The sequence below is a fragment of the Hyperolius riggenbachi genome, chromosome 4, assembly GCF_040937935.1.
Source record: "Hyperolius riggenbachi isolate aHypRig1 chromosome 4, aHypRig1.pri, whole genome shotgun sequence".
Taxonomy (NCBI): Eukaryota; Metazoa; Chordata; class Amphibia; order Anura; family Hyperoliidae; genus Hyperolius; species Hyperolius riggenbachi.
Window position 1 is genome coordinate 382766566 of NC_090649.1, and position 21851 is coordinate 382788416.

The following is a 21851-nucleotide window of genomic DNA, read 5'->3' on the forward strand; positions in this document are numbered from 1 at the left end:
GGTCTGTATCATCTACTTATGTCTTAGCTTCTTCAGTATAACTTTTTGTATTTATTCCTTTCCTTTTTTAGTTTGATAGGAAAAAAAAATCCTTATTTCACATCATTGTTTCTAAAACTGAAGTATGTTCTGTTTTCAGTTTACAGATTACCAGAGTTATGTGACGCATGGCTCTTTAGTGGACAATCCGACTTTGGAGCGTTCTATAACTCTATTTAATGGAATCTCAAAATGGGTTCAGCTTATGGTCCTGAGCAAGCCTACCCCACAGCAAAGAGCAGAAGTTATTACCAAGTATATTAATGTTGCTGAGGTAAAAGAACAATATGTTTATAGTATTATTATGATTGTTATTATGAATTTATATAGTGCTGACATTGTACAAAAGGCTTCACAGAGTTCCTAAAATAATTCATATCATAAACTATTTCTCAAAGGAAAATAAAACAATCTAACCGCAACCACAGTCATATGGTGCCTACTAATGATACAATCTTAATTGTACGATCCTACCACTTCTATGTAATATAAGGGACTACTTAAAGTATCCACTCAAAGTATATCCACTCAGTTTACCCTCCTACTACATAGATTTGATAAGATTGGACAATCAAGTTTGTATCATTAGACAACATTAGAATGGAGTCTAATGTTTTTACCACCGTTCAAAGGCCAATAAATGCCTGCAATAATAGTCAGCGCAAACACACTGTTCAGCATAGCTCCAAACTGTCCCTTATTCACAGGGAGAGTCCCTCTGTCCTTCTTCTTTCTTCCTCGTTTGGCCCTCTTTCAGGACTGAGGTGTCTCTCTTTCTCAAAAAGTTGGGAGGTATGTGTTCGGTTATCTGCTAATCGGCATGCAATGCTTAATGGGGGGGAGGGGGGAAGATAAGGAGTATGGGCTGGGGCACACCGACCGGCTTTTTGAGCGTTTCTGCAGCCGCTTGCGGCTGCGGATACGCTTGGTCAATGTATCTCAATGGGGTGATTCACACCAGAGTGGGAGGTGTTTTGCTGAAACGCATACTCCCGGGGTGAGGCATTTTTTGGATTGCGGAGGCGTTTCTGCCTCCAATGTAAAGTATAGGAAAAATGCAAACCGCTCTGAAAAACGGCAGTTCAGAGCGGTTTTGCAGGCATTTTTGTTACAGAAGCTGTTCAGTAACAGCTTTACTGTAACAATATATGAAATCTACTACACCAAAAACGCTTCACAAAACCGCAAAATGCTAAGTGAAACGCTACAGAAAAATAAGAAAAAGCGTTTCAAAATCTGCTAGCATTTTGCGGATCTGCTAGCGGGTTTTGGTGTGCACCAGGCCTGAGAGCTGGTGGCTGGTGACTGTGAACCACAAAAACAACCAGGCGTGATTTTCCAGCATGTCCAATTGTTTCCAAGCTGTCACCATACATTGGGGGACACTTGTACACACTTGCAAAGGATTAGCAAAACTACAACTTTTGGCAACCTAACGTACAAGTGTGAACAGGCCTAACGACGGCTTTTGAGGTAAACCAATTATCTTATCACTATGTGTTTGAGATATACCGATAGTAGGAAACCAGTGCCAATTACAGGATGAATATCTAAACTGTATGCAGATAGTGTCTTGGCCAAGATTTTAAGCTTGGACCCCAGTCCTGCAAGGCAAGACTATTCCTTATCCACTGTGCTGCCTAGGAACCTACATTCTGCCCCATTCTCCACATTACCCTGCACACATATACATTAATTCAGTCATGAGTACCCACATCTATTACCAGTCTATCACAAGCACACATGCGCGCAACACACACATTCACTGTAAAATGCCCACCCACATATATTACAAGTCCATCACTAGTGATGGTCATGTCTTGAAGAACTCATGGGGCTTCATTCACTAAAGCGTGATAACTCAGTTATAATGTGTAAAGGCTTTGCACGTGCAAACTTGAGTGTAAAGGCTTTGCATGTGCTAACCCGAGTAGAAAGGCTTTGCACGTGCTAACTCGAGTGTTAGTGATAGATATTTGATAGATTTATAAGTCTCTGATTTGCTAGTCATGATCATGTGATAAAGTCGGCTGTGTACACAGAAAATCAGAGGTTTGCATTGCAAATCAAACAAATCACATGCTTCTCCATGACTTCTTCTAGACATAACCATAACTATCCATCACAAGCACGTGCACACACACACACTATCATTCTATCCGGCACACCCATTTTATACATAATCAACACACTTATATACAATACATCTGCAGATACACATAGACAGATCACAAAATTTCTGAATTTATGGTTGTGAAAAATGTAAGTTCTTTGTAGATCTATCATCTTAGTGTACCTATAAATGCAAAAGATAGATACCTCAGTAGAGGAAAGTTTCTGGATAGTAAAAAGGCTTCCCCCATCCTCCTTCACCCCACCTATCCAGTGCTGGGACCCTCTTAACATATTCAACAAGAGCTTGTTAAATATGTTCGCAAAGCCACACTTCCATCCGTGTATGAGCCTAACTGCACTGTGCAGGCAATAGCAATAGCACACATATTTGGGCAGGGAAGAAGGGTCAAGAAAAGTTTTTTTTGAGCATAGGCATTATGTGGGCTTGTTTGAGCGTGGATGGAAAGATGCCTTTGGTGTGAGAAAGGTTGAAGAGCGAGTTCAGGCAGATAGGTGAGTAATGAGGTGAGAGAGCATGGGGTTGATTGGGCCAAGTTTAGAAATGAGAGAAGAGACAGTGAGTTCAGATAGTGGCGGGAAGATGTTTAGGGAAGATGAAAGGTTTGGGTTTTTTTATGGAGAGAGTAGGCTGCTGTGTAAAGGTTTTTCTAATGTTGGTGTTTTTTTTTGTTTTTTATTAAAGAAGACAAAGTCCTTGGCACAGATGCAGGGAGTGGGAGGTGGGGGAGGGAGTTGAAGGTAACAAAGAGTAGTTTTTGGTTGTGGGGCAGTGAGGAGATTAGTGAGGAAAATATGTGTTTGGCTGCTGAGAGGGCCCAGCTGAGTGTTTGTAAGGCCTTTTTGTAACTCTGGAAGTGCTCAGGCAAATCCATTTTTCACCAGCGCTGTTCAGCGTTCCTATAGTTTGATCTCCTCGTTAAGCCAGGGTTGTCAATGGGCCTGATGATGGTTAACTGTGGAGAAGAGATCCACAGAGTCAATAGATGAAGCTAAGGTGTTGCGATAATGAGCAGCTGCTAGCTCAAGGTCAGTAAAAGAGGGTAGAGTGAGTAGTGGATGCAGAGAGGTTGATAGTGTTTGGAGGTTGAGATTGCGAACTTGTTAGTAGAAATCTGTTGTGGGCATGTGTAGGGACTGGATGACTGGAAGTTGAATTTGAGTAAGTTATGATCAGACAGTGGAAGGCAAGAGTTAATGAGGTTTGATACGGCAGAGTTCCCCATCCCTGTCCTCAAGGCCCACCAACAGTATGTGTTTTGCAGGAAACCACACACATGCACAGGTGAGGTAATGAATGTTTCACCACAGGTAGTCTGTGTGGATTTCTACAAAACATGCACTGTTGGTGGGCCCTGAGGACAGGGTTGGGGACAGCCTCTAGAGAAGATTAGATCTAGTGTGTGGCTGTCAGCATGGATTGCAGTAGAGTGCCAAAGTGTGAGGTCAAGAGAGGTGGTAAGTTAAAGGAACTTGGAGGCTGCGTGAGAAAGATAGGTGGCAAAAGTAGAGGCCAGGTTCAGAAGGAGACAGAGGTGGTGGGATAAAGAGAAAAAGAGAGCGAGTGTTGTAACGACAGTTCTCTCCTCTTTCATGCCCACTTTTTGTACAAAGATGGCATCAGACAGACAGTGGTGGTGTCAGGAGGAGAATGATGGCATGAAACACAGATGGCAGTAATAGTGGTAATGTTAAACGTAGTGGCAGAATAGAGAGAATGAGTAGCATCAGTATGCTGGACAGACAGTAGGCAGGGAGAGAGAATGTGGTGAAGAGAGACTGCAGTGGCAGAGAGAAGACAAAGGAACATGGCTCACAGTGGAGAAAGCCATGGTAAACAGTGGGAACAGTGCTGGACAGTGGGCAGCTGGAGAGAGTAGTGACTGCAGTTGTGTCTAACACTTTCTGTGAAAATTCCTTCTGTTTCATAAAATTATCAGGAAATGGTTGGTGGCATTCCCCAGATAGTGGAATTTACAGTAAAGTAGAGGAAGTTCTATTACAAATGGATGCATGCTGCCTTTGTACAGAAAGCCAACAGAGAAGCTCTGACAGTGGCATTTCTGAAACCTATAAGGTAAGCCTAGCTGCACCCTACTAAGTTATCTATGAATTAATATTACTGTTGCTAAACTGTTGGATTCAGTTGCACTTTAAGCAAAGAAAATAGATATGATACCATGATCATCATGTGGTATCAGAGGTCCACTATTTATTTGGAACAATGTTATGCTAGATACACATGATGCCATTTCCTGTCAGATCAACGGGTTAAACTGTTAATTTCCGTCATGTACGATCTGATCGCGATCGAGAGTGGGATTGATTTTCAGATCACTACTGCACAAAATCAATCCCGCTATTGATCGAGAGCAGATCCAACATGTCAGAAATTATCAGTTCGACCCCTTGATTGGAGGGGAAATTGCATTGTGTGTACCTAGCATTACCAATAAAAAATATTACACTTTTCTTCCACTAATGCTGACACCAAAAATGCTTTCACTGAAACAGACTCTGTAAGAACCCCCTCCCCCCGGGGATGTTTACCTCGGGGGGGGGGGGGGAAGCCTCTGGATCCTATTGAGGCTCCCTCCGTCCTCCTTTGCCCCTCGTTTTAAGTGCTGGATCCCCTGAAACCACAGCCAACAAGGATGTCAGCTGTGGCCAAGTAGCATCTGCAATATTTATGTACTGCAATCCAGGGCAGCAGCAGTTTTCCAATCAGGCTTAGGCTGAAATAGCTGAGCCTGATCCGGTCCACTCAGTAGATTGGGCTTGGCTATTTCCGCCTGAAACCAAACAGAAAGCTGCTACTGTGCCTGCACTAGATCGCGGTAGGTAAATATTTACCTCTCCAGTGTTTGGGGGCTGCCAGCGCTGGAAGTGAGGGACAGAGGACGGTGAAGCCTCTTTAGGATTTGAGGGCTTCCCTCTCCCAAGGTAAGTACCCCCGAGGGGATGTTTTTTATTTATAGATCCTCTTTAATTTCTCTGAAGAACTAGTTAACAGATATAGTTAAACTATTACTCTAGGAAAATATTAACATTTACCTGTGGTGAGGGAACGTTGAACTCCCTCCCTATTCACAATATCACCACTACTCAAAGATCCACTTCTGAAGTATGAAGTCAGTTTTCTGTTAGACAATGTCATGACAGCTGGGAAAAAATACGCCCCTCTCACAAATGCCTACAGTACCCTTTCTCCTCTGGTTAGAAGATAACACAAAAGCTGTCTTGAAAAAAAGTTCATCTGTTATTGAAGTCAGACAGAAGACAGGTTTGAATGACAGATGTATAATCGAGAGTGATAACGTTGTACGAGAGGAATCAGCGCAGGAGACTTGGCTGCAGGATACAGCCGGTATATGGCTGATCCTGCTGCTGCACAAGTCGCGGCCGCTATGGATGGTAGGGAATGAAATAATTCGGCTTAAAGCAATTGCTGGAGGCTGAATTATAGTGTTTTATAAGTAACTTCAGCTCCGTCTGCTGACGGCGCTAAAGTTACTCACTGCTGCGCCCAAGTCTCCTGCACTGGAATGAAACTGTTCGGTGGTAACGCTATTAATAGAGAAGTTAATATAACAAAACCACACTATAGGTGACTTATATACTTATAAGTCTTTAATAAAAAAAAGCCCAGTACTGATCACAAAGTTCCATGAGATTGAGATTTTCTTGAAATCGTACTGTCTGCATGGCACATTTTTAATTGTATACATATTACTTTCATTGCAGAAATTGTTGGAACTCCAGAACTTTAACACACTGATGTCAGTTGTTGGTGGATTGAGCCATAGCTCCATATTTCGTCTTAAAGATACCCATGCTCACCTTAGTTCTGATGTTACCAAGGTATGTCTTATGCTGTACAATGGCCTGGAACAAATGTGCTTCATAGCTTCTTATGGGTAGCAAAAAGAATATCTACACATGTAATATTGGAAATATAGCACCGATCAATTACTCCAGTAGGAGAGCTCATATAAGCTCTATTCAAATGTCACATTATGACATGCTACTTCAAATGTCTTTTGTTAGTAGATTACATGTTATATTTGATCAAACAAAAGTTAAGGGCCTGTTTCCACTACACGTAGATTGGATGCAGAATGGATGCAGAAAAACTGACTCCAATGAATGCCTATGGGAAAATCTGCATCAGAAAAATTGTGTTTAGTGGAAACAGGCCCATAGGCATTCACTGGAGTCAGTTTTTCTGCATCCATTCTGCATCCAATCTGCGTGTAGTGGAAACAGGCCCTTAGGCATTTTCAGCTGATTTTCGATGAATAGACAAACTGAACATTTGTCAGGAATGCTGTTCTTCAGGTGATCGAGTGCTGGGGATGCCCTATTTTTGTGAAAATTGAAATAATGAGAATTCAGTACGTTTTGCTCATCTCTAAAAAAAGAAAACGTATAATTTTAAACAGTAATTTGGTGTATTTTCAATGAGATATTATTTAATTTGTGAATGTAGATAGTTAACCAGAGTAACCTCATTGGTGGATTGATGTAAAAATAAATTGTATATAGAAGAATATGGCCACTTGGGGCCATATGCAATTCACTTTTTCACCTAACTTTTCTCCCAGGAGATAATTTTTCATTTTTGATTTAAAATAATTTTTCAGCACTTTTCAAATAAAAAAGTACTAAAAAGTTGGTGAAATAGTTCTATCAAAATTATTTTAAATATTTTCTTGCTTTCTGGTGGCTTAAAAGGCATTTTATTTACAAGTTTAAAAATACCACCTTGGAGAAAACTCAGGTGAAAAAGGGAATTGCATATGGCCCCTGGTCTTGTACCAGAAGCTGACTTAAAGGGAACTTGAAATAATTAAAAAAAAAAAAAAAAGGTTTCACTTACCTGGGGCTTCTGCCAGCCCCCTGCAGCTGTCCTGTGGCTGCGCTGTCATGGAACAACCCTCTGGTCCCCCACCGTGGCTAAGCTCCATTACCACCAACTTGCAAATCGATAGCCACTGCGCCTGCGGGCCCTGGCCGCAGCATCCTCGTTCCCGCTCTTGTTGCCGGCAGTACAAGAAAATCTCAACTGCGCCTGCACAGGACTCTCTCGGCTCCGATAGCTGCTAGGGCAGCGCTATTGGCCATCGACTGCCAGAATCGAAATTGAGCCACGGCAGGGGACCGGAGGATCTTTCAGTATCGGCGCGGGCACAGGGCAGCTACAGAGGGCTGGCAGAAGCCTCAGGTAAGTGAAACTTATTTTTTTTTAAACTTATTTCAGGTTCCCTTTAAGTGAGCACACCCAGTTGCTAGCCTGCCCATTTACTTACCAGCTCTGCCTAAACATAAGATGCCCCCTTCATGGAGCTTGACATCAATTCTAATTGTAACATTGCATGCTTACTTTGATAGATTAGGAGTAAGTGTGCATGCGTGAGGTTCTTCTGCTGTGGCTAATATTTTAAAACAGAGAGGAAGTTCTGAGTTTAGATCCATTAAGCATAATGCACGGAATAGCTCCTTGTGAGATTTTTAGTACACAGTGTTGGAGAGCTTTGGCACACTAGGATCATTTTTTTATGTACATGGTCTATTAATGAATTAGTGATAAAGGAAATCAAAAGTTTATCTGTCTGTATTATTATCTATTCTAGTGTAGAAAAAAATGTTTTCCGAATTAAGTTTTTGATAAACCAATGGTTTTCTTACCTATCTTGCAGGTGTGGAATGAAATGACTGAGCTGGTCTCATCTAATGGAAATTACTGTAATTACCGCAAAGCATTTGCAGAGTGTGAAGGATTTAAAATCCCCATTCTGGGTGTTCACTTGAAAGACTTAATAGCTGTACATGTTGTTTTCCCCGATTGGGTGGACGATAATAAAGTAAATACTGTTAAAATGCAGCAACTATACGTCACTCTCAATGAACTGGTTTCACTTCAGAGTTCCTCACATCACTTAGAAACAAGTATGGATTTAATTAATCTTTTAACGGTACGTATGTCATTTATTTAATCCCAAACACATAATGTAGATCCTGCATGGTAAAGATTGCCTTTTTAAAAACAAAAACAATGATTGCTGGAATATCAAAATGATCACTTTATCGAATATGATCTGAGTGGAAAATTGCATGATGTGTACCAGGATTTAGTGGGATGAGGAGACAGCTGCTACTCATAGCCATCAACAATCTCTCTCAAGGTGGCCACCCACCATACAATAAAATGATCCAATTTTATGGCAAATCCATAAAATAGATTGGTTGTATATAAAAATCAAGTTTTTTTTTCTCACTCATTTGAGAAATCTGTTTGACTTGAGGAGCGGTGGATTTTTCTGACCAATCTTTATGAAAATTGAATGGTGTACGGTAGATTGTCAAATTCTTCATTTAAAGACCCGATCAATTGTTTCAGAGTTCAATCATTTATTTTCATAAGTGGGGGAGATTGAACACACGTGTGGCACATTGGTCAGATTTTTCAAATATTACAATCAACCAGAAAAAAAAGCATTGTAATTCTTGAATTGAAAAGAAATATAAACATTGTATGATGTGTGTCCACATTTATACAGTGCTGAATTAGAGGTCACAGCAGAGCTGGGACAAGGTCCTCCAGCACCCAAGGCTGAGACACTAAAGTGCACCCACCCGAGCCGTCACACACTGATTGCTATAAGACTAAGAGGCACCCCAGGGCCCCCAACACCATAATCTCTGGTTATCTGGCTTACAGTCACTGCCATGTATCCCCTCTTCTTATTTCTCTCTGCTTCTAACACAATAGTGGAATGATAGCTGAGTGAGTTGTGCGCCCTCTCCTACACTGCGCCCTGAGGCTGGAGCCTCTCTCGCCTCTGCCTCGGCCCGGCCCTGGGTCACAGCACCGTGTAAATAAAATCAATATGCCATGTTCTAAAATGCTACTCTGTATCACTTCAGCAATATCTAACAGGACTCAGTACAACCTACAAGAAGCACTCACATAGCTGCTCATCTACCTTTTAAAGATGAACTTTTGTATCAGTGAATGGACTGTGTTCAAGACACAGTCCATTAAAAACGTACCAAAAAGTAGGTGGTGAAGTACTATCAAAACTATTTTATGTACGGTATTTTCTTGCTGGTGATTATTGACAAGTTTGAAATCATCACTTAGGATAAAAGTTAGTTACATAGGGGCCAGCCCATATATACCTCTTCTCTGGAGTTTCCTCCTAGAAAATCATTTTCCAACTTCATTTAAAATAACTTTTCAGCACTCTGCAATTGAAAAAGTACCAGAAAATAGGTGAACAAGTACTATCAAAACTTGTTTGCTGGTGATTACAAGGTGTGAAAATGTCACCTAAGATAAAACGCAGGCGATAAAGCTAATTTCATATGGGTCAGAGGCCCTTATTCGATTCACTTTTTCTCCTAGGTTTTCTCCTAGGAAATTATTTTTCATCTTCTGTTTTAAAACACAATGCCATTAATCAATATTTTTCTGAGTATTTTCTTGCTTACTGGCGGCTTAAAAAGCATTTCGTTTATTAAAAAAGGTGTTAACATATCATCTAGGAGAAAATGTGACTTGAATATGGACCAATATGTGTATCTTTGCACATTGCACATTTTTGACACAAATCATAATTTAATATTTTGCTTTCTTCATTTTAAGCTATCACTTGACTTATACCATACCGAAGATGATATTTATAAACTCTCCCTGGTGCTCGAGCCTAGGAATCCTAAATCGGTAGGTACCGTAGTTAATCTGGCCATATTTTGTGGATTTTACACGGTCAGGTTTATTTTTATCAGATGTATCATCAGTACAGCCTCTTGGTTCACCAGGTAGTAAGTTAGTGAAAGTTTGTTCTAGCAGAACACATTTCGTTGTTTAAGCTCCAATTAACAGTGACTGCTTCATTTGTCAGATCTTTGTAAGATGACTGAGCCTTAAAATAATTTAGCATTTACTCTTCAACATGTAAGAGGTGAAAGCAAATGGTTGTAATAGGTCGGTGGATCTATTCCACATCTCTTTTGCATTCTCCATCCTTCTCAAAAAAAAAAAAATAGCTTTCATCTATGAAATTGTAACTCCCAAATGCTAGATATCAGTGCACTGATCTTTATACAGCACAAGTGATATTGGCTGGAGTGACCAAACAGGTATAATTCATCCATCCATCTCATTTTGAAGACCCATTCACTTGATGACTAATATTTTTCATTTGAAACAGTTGTGATTGCCATTGTAATTTAGAGTAACCAAGCAGGGTGACCCAAACCACTAGGAATGTATAGGGGGATAAAAGAGACCGACAAGCTCTCCCACTAATAAGCTATGCTTGATAAAATTTGCCTTCTTAACACAGAAGGAAATTTGCAATAATTCAGCTATAAGTGAATATTTGCGGTTAACCACAATGCATCACTACTAAATATGCAAAATATCTATTTTTGCCCCTGTAAGCCAGACAAGCATCCAGAACCGCTGGTGTATAGCAAGCCTATAGCTTTAAATATTACACAGCCACACCAACTGTTTCAGGCTTTTGGCCCTCATCAATGCATGGCAGGGATTGATATGGCTGTATGGGATAGGACTTGAACCAGTACAACAGAGTAACCAAGCAGCTTGGGGTGACCCAAATCACTAGGAATGTATAGGGGGATAAAAAAGCCCTCCTACTAATAAGCAATGCTTGATAAAATGTGCCTTCTTAAAACAGAAGGAAATTTTCAATAATTCAGCTATGAGTAAACATTTGTGGTTTACCACAATGCACCACTACTAAATATGCAAATACTCTTTTCACCTATGTAAGCCAGACAAGCACCCAGAACCGCCGGTGTATAGCAAGCCTATAGCCATTGTAATTTATGATTTATTATCAAGTCAATGTCAAGAGCATGAAGTGCTGTATAGAACTTTCTACCCAATAAGAAATATGTATTCTCAATGCAAAAGGTTTAAGAAAAGTACTCCAGGACCCTTTCTAAAATAAAAATGAGTTTGCAGATGTGGGTAACACAGTAGTTATGTGGATAGATGCTAGGTTTGAGTCCCAGCCACAACACTGTGGCATTGTTTCATGAAAAGTGGAGAGTAATGAGAAGAACTGGTGTAGTCCAGGAAACGTAATGGTGCCCATACACGGTACAATAAAAAGTTAGATTTTCCAGTTTATTCGACGAAAACGATCAAATTAAAAATAATCTTTTTTATTCGATCAAGAAAACAAACAATTTTCCCCTTTTTTTCAGTAAAAATCCAATCGGACACGGTGGAAAAATCTTTATATTCGATCTAACGGAATGATTAAACAAAATTATCTAATGAAAACATTGTACCGTTTATGGGCACCATAAGTGAGATTATTTTACAAAATCTCTGTTAGGTCAACCAAAAATTTGCCCACTTCCCTTGGATCATATCAGATAATTACTAGGATGGCTAAAAGGCACTAGCATAGGGACCGCGGTCACAGTGGTAGTAGCTGCAACTGTGCCCTGGAGGGGCTCTCTTGTCCTCCCCACTCTCCCTGATGTTGCTGACCTTGCATTTCTAATTTTGGGCATCTTGCCACATTGGATGTGGTATAACTCCACTGCCACAATGGGGAAGATTACAGGCAGCACACACACACTCACCTCCTACAGGTCCCAGGTCCTGCAGGTCCTGTCTGTCTTCTCTGCACCATCATCGCGCTGAAGTTTCTGCTTCTGAGTTTGGGTTCTAGTGCCCGAGAAGCAGGAAGTACAGAGCAGCAGTAGAGCAGGGCAGAGCAGACAGCTGTGTTCTTTAGTGTCTGGAACCTGTAGCAAGTGAGTGTGTGTGTGCTGCCTTTATTCCTCCCTGCCGGGCCCTGTAACAAGGGGGGAGTCAAAGGGGAAGTGGGGCTTATCTGGCCTCTATAACTGGGAAAGCTAGGGGGAACACATACTGGCTACCCTAATGGGGGAGGGGGCAATCTTTTCTGGCTACCATACCGGGGTGGGAGGGAGCTCATATGGCTACCCTATCGGAGTAAAGGAGCACATCTGGCTACCATACTGGGGTGGGAGGGAGGGGGAGCACATCTGGCTGCAGTGCAGTTACTTTTTCAATATATCAGATAGTTTTGAATTTAATACAATATGTACTTACTGAGCAATAAAAATTTCTCCTAACCAGCTAAAATTGATGCCAAGCTATATTTTCTGTTTTTACAGAAACAAGGTAATAAAAAGTTTGGAATTATGAATAAATGGGGAAGGAAGGGTTTCCACTACTTAGTAGTGCAATCCTTCATAGTGCAGTTTTTTAAATTGCTTTCTATGTCTACATTCAAGAGACTCCCTGTTTCATACTTTGTCACTAACAATAGGAAGTATATGTCCAATAGGAGCAATATTAAAATAATTTCTTACCAGCAGTGATGAGCTCACGAGTAGTGAGCTATTAGAATCCATGAATAAAATGATGCTTGATTGCCTCAGTTCTGCGTCTGGGAGAGAGGGGGTTACTCACCCATAAGTCCGTGTTCCGCTATGCGTTCCAAACGTCTTGCACATGTCCTATTGGACGCGTTGCAAGACTCGCTATGCGCACTTCCTCCTTCCAGTTTGAAGGAGGAAGTGTGCGTAGTGAATCTTGAAATGCGTCCAATAGGATGCGTGCAAGAAGTTTGGAACGCACAGAGGACCGCAGACTTATGGGTAAGTAACCCTCTCTCTCCCAGCCGCACACCTGAGTCAATCAAGCCTCATTTTAATCATGGATTCGAATAGCTCACTACTCGTGAGCTCATCACTGCTTCCCAACCTTATTTGCTTCTGTGTCAGTCAACCTACAGTATGTGGATATAGATCAGGGCCACTGCAATATCGGTCCTCTTCAGTACGGTATTATGTAAACACAGTCAGATGAGATCTTAGGTAAAAAAAGGCTATCCTTAGACCTGGACATTCAAAAGCTAAGAAAACAGTAGTCATGGTGAGACAACAGAAAGTAATCCTTACGTACAAAAGTTAACACTGTAAGTACCGTATTTAAATTTTTGTTATTTTCTGATGTGGTTTTGTTTACTCGCAGCCAACATCCCCTACAACTCCCAATAAACCAGATGTACCTCTTGACTGGGCTTCTGGAGTCACCACAAAGCCTGACCCCACAGTTATTAACAAACATATCCGGAAACTAGTTGAGGTAATGTTCTCTTAAAAAAAAAAAATTGTTCAGAACTGTTACATATTGGTTTGTATAGACTTTAAAGTGTCTCAGTTAATTATTTTCATGTATTTTCACATTTTCAGTTTATTTGTATTCATAATTTTTTCACAATATAGTGACTGCATATTTATTTAAATAACAGTTGTTTGGTGTCCTACTGATCTATTTGGCTGCAGCAGTGTTTGACTCACAGACCTGAAACAAGCATGTAGCAAATCCAGGCAGACTTCAGTCAAAAACAACTGATCAGCAAGCTTGTTCAGGATCTATGGCCAAGAGTATTATAGAAAGAGACTTAACTGGACAGCCAGGCAATCTGTATTGTTTAAAAGGAAAAAAATATGTCAGCTTCTATATCCCTCTCACTTCGGGTGTGAATTAAGGGTTCATTAGAGGAGCCAAGCAGTCTGCTGTGCATGACTAGTGTTTGTGCAAATCAATGCTGTTCACCTGGGCCTTATCAAAAAGAATTACACTCTATCAAGACAGCTGATTGTTCAATGGGTTTTAAAGGACACCTGAATTGAGAGGCATATGGAGGCTGCCGTATTTATTCAATACCAGCTGCCTGGCAGTCCTGTGGATCTTTCTGCCATCACTAGTACACCTGAAACAAGTACCTAATCTAGTCAGTTTTCAGTCAGAAACATTTGATCAGCGTGCTTGTCCGGATGTATGGCTAAAAGTATTAGAGGCAGACGATCGGCAGGACACAGGAGCGTTGCTAGGATCCTAAGAGATCCGGAGCACTTTTGGGCACTCCAGCCAAAAATGGGTGTGGCCATGCACTGGAATGTGGATGTGGTCAAGGGTAGAGCCAACTTTACATGAACTTAACAGTGGTCTGAGTAGGGCTGCTGCCCAGAAAAATGTTAGATGAAGACCCCCTCTTCATTAATAATAATAAAAAAAAAAGAATACAGCATATCACATAAATAGGCCATGTCACTTAAACATTACTAGGCAGTGTTACCTGCCTTCTGTGCTGGATGGTCTGGCTTTCTGCTGGGCGAGCTGGCCTGCTGCCCGTTTATCGAGCAGTCCCCCTATAGCATTCCATGACCGTCTAGTGGCCTTCCATTGAGGCACCAAAACTCCCATCATACCCTCATAGAAGAGCCACTGCTCCCTGCATGCCCCTATAAAGGCATCACAGCACGTAGCATGGCATCCCAGCACCCAATATGCCCACATAAAGTCACCATAGCACCCACCATACCCCCCATTGCTGTGGTGCCATGCTGGGTGCTATGGTGCTTCTATGGAGCATGCTGAGTGCTGTGGTACCATGCTCTGTGGGGCATGCTGAGTAGTGTGTGGTGCTATGCTGGGTGCTGTGGTGCCATGCAGGGTACTGTGTGGTGCCATTCTGGTTGCTGTGGTGCCTCTACTCTGCCTGGAGGACATCCGGGGCACCCCAGAATAGATCAGGGGCACGTGCTACTGATCTTTGGGGCTAGCAACGCAGCCAGGCAATATGCATTGTTTAAAAGAAATAAACATGGTAGCCTACATATCCCTCTCACTTCAGGAGTCCTTTAAGTTTGTAGGACCATTGGAGGAAATATGGCAAGAACAATAAGTATATTCTTAATGAAAACTGAGTGGTGGTATATGCCAACGTCTGGCAGGAACAAAGTGCAAAAAGAAATAAAAGACAAAGACAAAGACAAACACTTATATAGCGCTTTTCTCCTGGCGGACTCAAAGCGCCAGAGCTGCAGCCACTAGGACGCGCTCTATAGGCAGTAGCAGTGTTAGGGAGACTTGCCTAAGGTCTCCTGCTGAATAGGTGCTGGCTTACTGAACAGGCAGAGCCGAGATTTGAACCCTGGTCTCCTGTGTCAGAGGCAAAGCTCTTAACCATTACACTATCCAGCCACTAGATAATTTTAAGAAGAGTTTCAGATTTCTCATAAATATCCACCAAACTTGTGGAGCTGACACTTTTTAGAAGGTGTTGAGAAGGAGGTAACTAATCTTCTTTCCAAGGTAACGGACAAATAATCAGTGTATTTGAATTGTTATATGCCGATGAAAGCTTTTGAGACCATTGTTTATTTTTTATAGACTTTTTAACCTGAGGAAGCTGGCATAGCCTGGTGAAATGCAGTGTAAATAAAATGTCCCAAACCACATTTTGCTTGTCCATTACCTTTGACGGGAGGTAAGTTACCTCCTTATCATTTTTATCATGTATGGAGTATTACATGGTGCCTCTTGAATTGATATTAATTATAGTCTGAAATCAGAAATACACTAGGGCTGTAATCTTTACTCTCCTTAAACAAATGCATCTGTCCTGGCTGTCCACTGATCCTGTGTCTTTGAAAGTTGAGTCACTGGACCTTAAAGGGGCACCACAGAGAAGTTTACGCTACTGTTATTACCCCAGTAGCATGTTTCTAATAAGAATAGTTACACATATTAGGCAGTGTTTTTTATTACAAAGGACAGCTGAATAGGATACTTTGTAGCAGATCTTGTCTGTCTAAAACTGAGATGCAAGTAACAGGCAAGTAACATCCTCATCTGGTCATTTGGGCTGTGATAACAGCTGATATCTCTCCTCTCCATGCTGTGAGCTCCTATTAGAAATATGCTGCTAGGGTAATCCCAGTAGCCTAAATTTTGCTGAAGTGCCCCTATAAATAAAAAAGAAGTTATGAGATAATTAATATTATGTGTTTTTCTAAAGGTAAACAGAACACAGAACTGCATCTCATATTTATATTTTCAGTTTAAAAATTTATTTTTAAGGCAGAATTCTAAACAGCAGTTCTGTCAAAACTGCTTTGCAGTGCTGCAAAACAAACAGTATTAATGATCTTTAGTTCCAACACTAAAACCAGAAGCTTTCATTTCTCAGCCAGACAAACTCTTTTAGTTTCTATTTACATTTCACGAAATAGAATGGGATTCAACAAGCTTATTTGTATAGCATAGATAACAACCAGAAAAAGTTTGAGTTTGTTTTTAACAATTGCTGTATAAGAAAACAGAAAGGAACTTCAGACAATTTGTTAGTAAGACAAAAGACAAACACTTATATTGAGCTTTTCTCCTGGCGGACTCAAAGCGCCAGAGCTGCAGCCACAAGGATGCGCTCTATAGGCAGTAGCAGTGTTAGGGAGACTTGCCTAAGGTCTCCTGCTATATAGGTGCCGGTTTACTGATCAGGCAGAGTCGAGATTTGAACCCTGGTCTCCCGTGTCAGAGGCAGAGCCCTTAACCATTACACTATCCAGCTACGAGTAGGGCTCGTAATAAAAATATCTATGTTTATCGCCTCATTTCAAATGTCATGTCATGTGAGCTTTGAAGGGAAGCTGAAGTATGTTAAAAAGAAAAAAGTTTTACTTACCTGGGACTTCTGCCACATCCCTGTGGCCATCCTGTACCCCCGCCATTTCCAAACAATCCTCCGGTCCCCCGCTGTGGCTCACTTTAATTTTTGCCGACTTACAAATTGACGTCCACTGTTCCTTCTGCGGCCCTGGCCGCTAGCATGCTTGCCGGGAGTGTCATGCGCAGGTGCAGTGGACTGCAACTGAAGGAATTGAAAGTCAGCTGTGGCGGGGGATTGGAGAATTGTTTGGTAATGGCATGGGCACAGGACGGCTGCAGGGTGCTGCAGTAGGCCCAGGTAAGTGAAAACTTTTTTGTTTACATACGTCAGGTTTCCTTTAAATGGCTGTATGCTTGTCCCAAACTGTGACTCAGACAGTACTGAAGCCAAAATATGAGTATGGCACCATGCAACTTCATAAAAAAAGAAAACATAGTTTCCATATTTCACTTTATTTTAAGTTTCTGTCAGGTGCCTTCTATTACTGTCTAACAATTACCCAACATGTAGTTGTTTGCACCTAAAAGAAATATGCCTGCATTTTAGCAGCTAAGCATATGTATTGTATCCTTTAAACTGCCTAAGCCATTGTGTTGCCAAAGCACTTAGTCATTCTATGATTATTGTATGAGTTATATGTACTGCCACTTTTTGTATTCCCTAGTAGTGGAGAAAATACAGTGAAACTATATATAGCACTTACAGTGCAGTAAAGACACATTTTAAAGTATGAGAGTGTGTTTTTCCACAGAACATTTGCATATTCTGATAAACAAAAAGTTATTTTCAAGTAGCAGAAATGCAGGTTGAACAATACAGAACCTAATTAGTGTATAAAAGTGGGGCAACTTAGTTGATTGAAGACTAAACATATGAAAAGCATATGGAGACCTGCAATCTACTTTTCTTTGTACACTATACCTAACACCTCACAGATGCTGCTAACAATTTCTATGGAAACTTAATTAACCACATGTCTTTTTCCATATTACTTGTCGTAAACAAGCTTTGTCACATTGAAAAGCAACTTGTTTTGTTTTATCATCGCTTTCACTGATGGGAGAAATATATTCAGTATATTTATTTAAAGTGCACCAGAGACGACACATACTTACCGTTTGGGGCTTCCTCCAGCCCATACGCATGGATTGCTCCTAGCTCCGGGATCAGGTCCCGTTAGTTCGGCCAATCGCGGCCAGTCTGCGCAATAGTAAGTGCGCTCTTTACGTATTTCTTCAGCGGCCGTTGGAGAAATACGTAAAGAGTGCACTTCCTCTTGCGCAGACTGACCCCGACTGGAGGAAGTTTCGGGACCCAGTACTGGAGCTGCAGGCAGTGAAGGATGGCGGCATGGGAGCAATCCATGCGCTTGGACTGGAGGAAGCCCCAGGTATGTATAAAACGGTAAGTATGTGTCGTCTCTGGTTTCCTTTGAGGACCGCAGTGTTAAACCCCCCTAAAGACCAGGCCATTTTTCACTATATGGGCCACTGCAGCTTTAAGGCCCCGCTGCAGGACCGCACAACTCAGAACTCAAGTGATTACCCCCCCCCCCTTTTCTCCCCACCAACAGAGCTTTCTGTTGGTGGGGTCTGATCACTCCCCCATTGTTTTTTTTTAATAAATATTTATTTATTTTATAAATCTTTTTTTTCTTTTTTTCTATTTTTTTCCCCAGCCCTCTCTCCCCCCACCAGCCAATCACCGTGATCAGCTGTCATAGGCTTCAGCCTTTGACAGCTGATCACTGCAGTGTCTCCCAGGGGGACACGGCTGTCCCCAGTACAGCGCTGCTGTAGATCGCAGCGCTGTACACTGTTATTAGACAGCGGTTTCGCTGTCTAACAGTCTCCTAGCCGCGATCGCTGCTGGGAGGCTGATGACGGAGCGGAGCACACCGGCGCGCGCGATCCCCTGCACACTCCGCCCCAAGGACTTTACGCCGATCAGCATGGAGCGGCCGCCAAGAGGTTAAAAAGAAATGATTTAAAGCACACCTGTTATAAGTAAAATGTAGCAGTGGCTACATTCAAAAGTACTAAAAATCACAACAGTCAAAACAGTCCTGCATTTAGTTACAGTCATGTTAAAGAGAAACTGTTGTTCTGCTAAAAACATGCCTGATTTATAAAATGTGCTGATTTAAAGTAAACCCAAGGTAATAGTGATATGCCGTATTTATTTCCTTTTAAACAATACGAGTTGCCTGGCAGCCCCATTAATCTATTTGGCTGCAGTAGTGGCTGAACTAGACCAGAGACAAGCAAGCAGCTAATCTTGTCAGTTCTGACAATATTGTCAAAAAACGCCTGATCTGCAAATCCTTGTTCAAGGTCTATGGCTAAATGTATTAGAGGCAAAAGAATCAGCAGGACAGCCAGGAAGTTGGTATTGCTTAAAAGGAAATAAATATGGCAACCACCATATCACTCTTACCTAGAGTTCACTTTAAGGGAAAGCACTTGGCAGGTGCCACTGTCGCTTACCTTGTACAAAGTTCCCCAACACTATCAGAGTTCCTACCTGCTGCACAGCTTCTTGTATGTGTATAAGGTGCTGGTTCAGTAAGTGCTACTTAGCCAGGATACAGTCCCAGATGTGTAAACAACAGGGTAGAGGATTGAAGGGCAATCAGGAGTCAGGTGAGGTGGTGCCTAACCCTAAGACTCCCCTGGTGGTACCTAACCCTAAGACTCCTATGGTGGTGCCTTTCCATAACACCCCTCCTGGTAATTTTCATAGTACTTTTCACTTACTTGCCACCTTTTTGGTGGTGCCTAACCCTAATACTCCTCTGGTGGTGCCTAACCCTAATACTCCTCTGGTGGTGCCTAAACCTAACCATAGCCTACCTATGCCTTACACTACCCCCCCCCCCTCCACTCGTATCAGTAACTCTCAGAAATTGCCACTAGATATACTAATTATACCGCTGCAGAGTTCCGCTCAGCGGCATAGCTAAGGAGCTGTGGGCCCAGATGCAAGTTTTACAATGGGGCCCCCCGAGCACTCTATACATAACAATTGATACGGCGCACCAAAACCTGCCAATGGCAACTACAGTGTCAGAGGTGCAAGATGGGGATGGGGAACAGTTTGTTAATGATTACTGCTATTCAAAGTATTTATAGAAGTGATTATTATGAGCACAGGACCAATAGAGAGCTAATACTGTAGTTGAGGGAGGGCCCATCGGGGCTCCTCTGGCCCAAGGACCCCAATGCGATCGCAACCTCTGCAACCCCTATTGCTACGCCCCTGGTTCCGCTATAGTATAGCCAGACTCTGGCGCCTGGTAGCAGCCATCCTGATTCGCATCCTGTGTTGCCAGCCATCACATTTACTTTTTCTCCTGAGTTTTCGCTTAGGTGATATTTTCACAACTTGTCATAAAAAGCCTTTTAAGCCACCAGCAAGCAAGAAAATACTCAAAACACACTTGATAGTGCTTCTTCACCACCTTTTGGGTACTTTTTCAATTGTAAAATGCTGAAAAGTTAGTTTAAATGAAAATTACCAGTATCTCCGAGGAGATAAATCAGGTGAAAAAGTTAGTTGCATATGGGCCCTGGTCTCCCCATGGTCACCTGCTTATAGGATGTATTTGATACATTTATGCATGTATAGTCTTATGTCTGGATGTTTTCACAATTGTCATGTTCATATGTGATGATTTATACATGATTGGTTGTTCACTTGCACACAGTGTATGTATATATATATATATATATATATATATATATATATATATATATATATATATATATATATATATATATATATACACAAGTTTGCATTATGCACTTAGCTTTGCAAATGCACTTAACTTTTTCTTGAGTTTTCATTTTTCAAATTCTTCTTAAAATAACATTTTACAATTAAAAAAGTACCAGAAAGTGAACAGTACTATGAAAATTATTTTAAGCATTTTCTCGCTTTCTGGTGGCTTAAACAGCATCTTATTGACAACAAGGTGTGAAAATATCACCTAGGAGAAGACTCAGAAAAAAAGTGAATTGCATATGGGCCATTGTATGTTGCACTCATTTAGGCTGAACAGTTCTGTGGGGGGCTCTGAGTCTGCACTGAAACCTCCACAGCGTTTTTATTCATCTCTGGTTAACAGGATTAGAATTCTTAACCTATATTGAAAGATGTATATGAAAACTGTATATGAATTATTGTAGGCAGACAATTATGTTTTAACCTTTCATATAATATACCTGACAATATACAGTATATACATTTTTCTTAATAAAGATTGTTACATTTTTGATCCTACCTTTGATTGGTGCTATTGGTGCAATTCACCTTTTCTCCTGAGTTTTCTCTCCTAGGTGACATTTTGACAACTTGTCATAAAATGCCTTTTAAGCCACCGGCAAGCTAGGAAATACTCAAAATAAATTTTATAGTACTTTTTCACCAACTTTTGGGTACTTTTTCAATTGTAAAATGCTGAAAAGTTAATTTGAAGAGAAGATGAAAATTATCTCCTAGGAAATAGAAAAAGTTACCGTAATTGCATATGGGCCAAGCTGTCTTTTTCTCCTTTTTCAGTATTGTTCTAATACATTTCCTCAGCACACTTAGGTCATTATTATATGCAGCAGGTGTGGATCAGTTGCTTGTCTTAATATGTGAGACATAGAGAATAATTTATCTTATAACTGTAACCTAAATCTTCATTAACGCTCTGCAAATATCTTAAAGTCTGTTTTTAGAAATTATGACCACGATCATGATGGATATATTTCTCAAGAGGACTTTGAAAGTATTGCTGCTAACTTCCCATTTTTGGACTCCTTCTGTGTTCTGGACAAGGATCAGTAAGTTTCCCGACCATTGAGATATTATTTGCATGGAGTTGTTTTGCTTTTCAGGGAGAAATTGTGAAATTGAGCCTGAATTTAAACACTACTGCTCATGAATATTTATTGCTGCACAATCACAGCGGAACTCTGGAGACACAACTTCCATTTGATAGGAAACTTGGGTTTGAATTCTGGCTGGACCCAGTACCCTTTTCAGTAAGGAGTCCTTGAGCAAGACTCCCTAACATTTCAGAGTGGGTTACTGAGTACGTCCTTAGTGGCTGCAGCTTTCAGGCACTTTCAAGTCTGACAGGGCTATACAAGT

At 41.2% G+C, this 21851-nt stretch overlaps 1 protein-coding gene across 3 annotated transcripts in view; it reads left to right on the plus strand.

Annotated features, from left to right (window-relative positions):
* RASGRP3 (RAS guanyl releasing protein 3) overlaps nt 1-21851 on the plus strand; it is a 178543-nt gene that overhangs the window by 131690 nt on the left and 25002 nt on the right. For all 3 annotated transcript variants that reach the window (XM_068232118.1, XM_068232117.1, XM_068232119.1), the window contains exons 7-12: nt 140-313; nt 5917-6033; nt 7872-8147; nt 9821-9898; nt 13226-13339; nt 21426-21541. In XM_068232118.1, coding sequence (XP_068088219.1) covers nt 140-313; nt 5917-6033; nt 7872-8147; nt 9821-9898; nt 13226-13339; nt 21426-21541 — 875 coding nt within the window. The remainder of the gene's footprint in view (nt 1-139; nt 314-5916; nt 6034-7871; nt 8148-9820; nt 9899-13225; nt 13340-21425; nt 21542-21851) is intronic.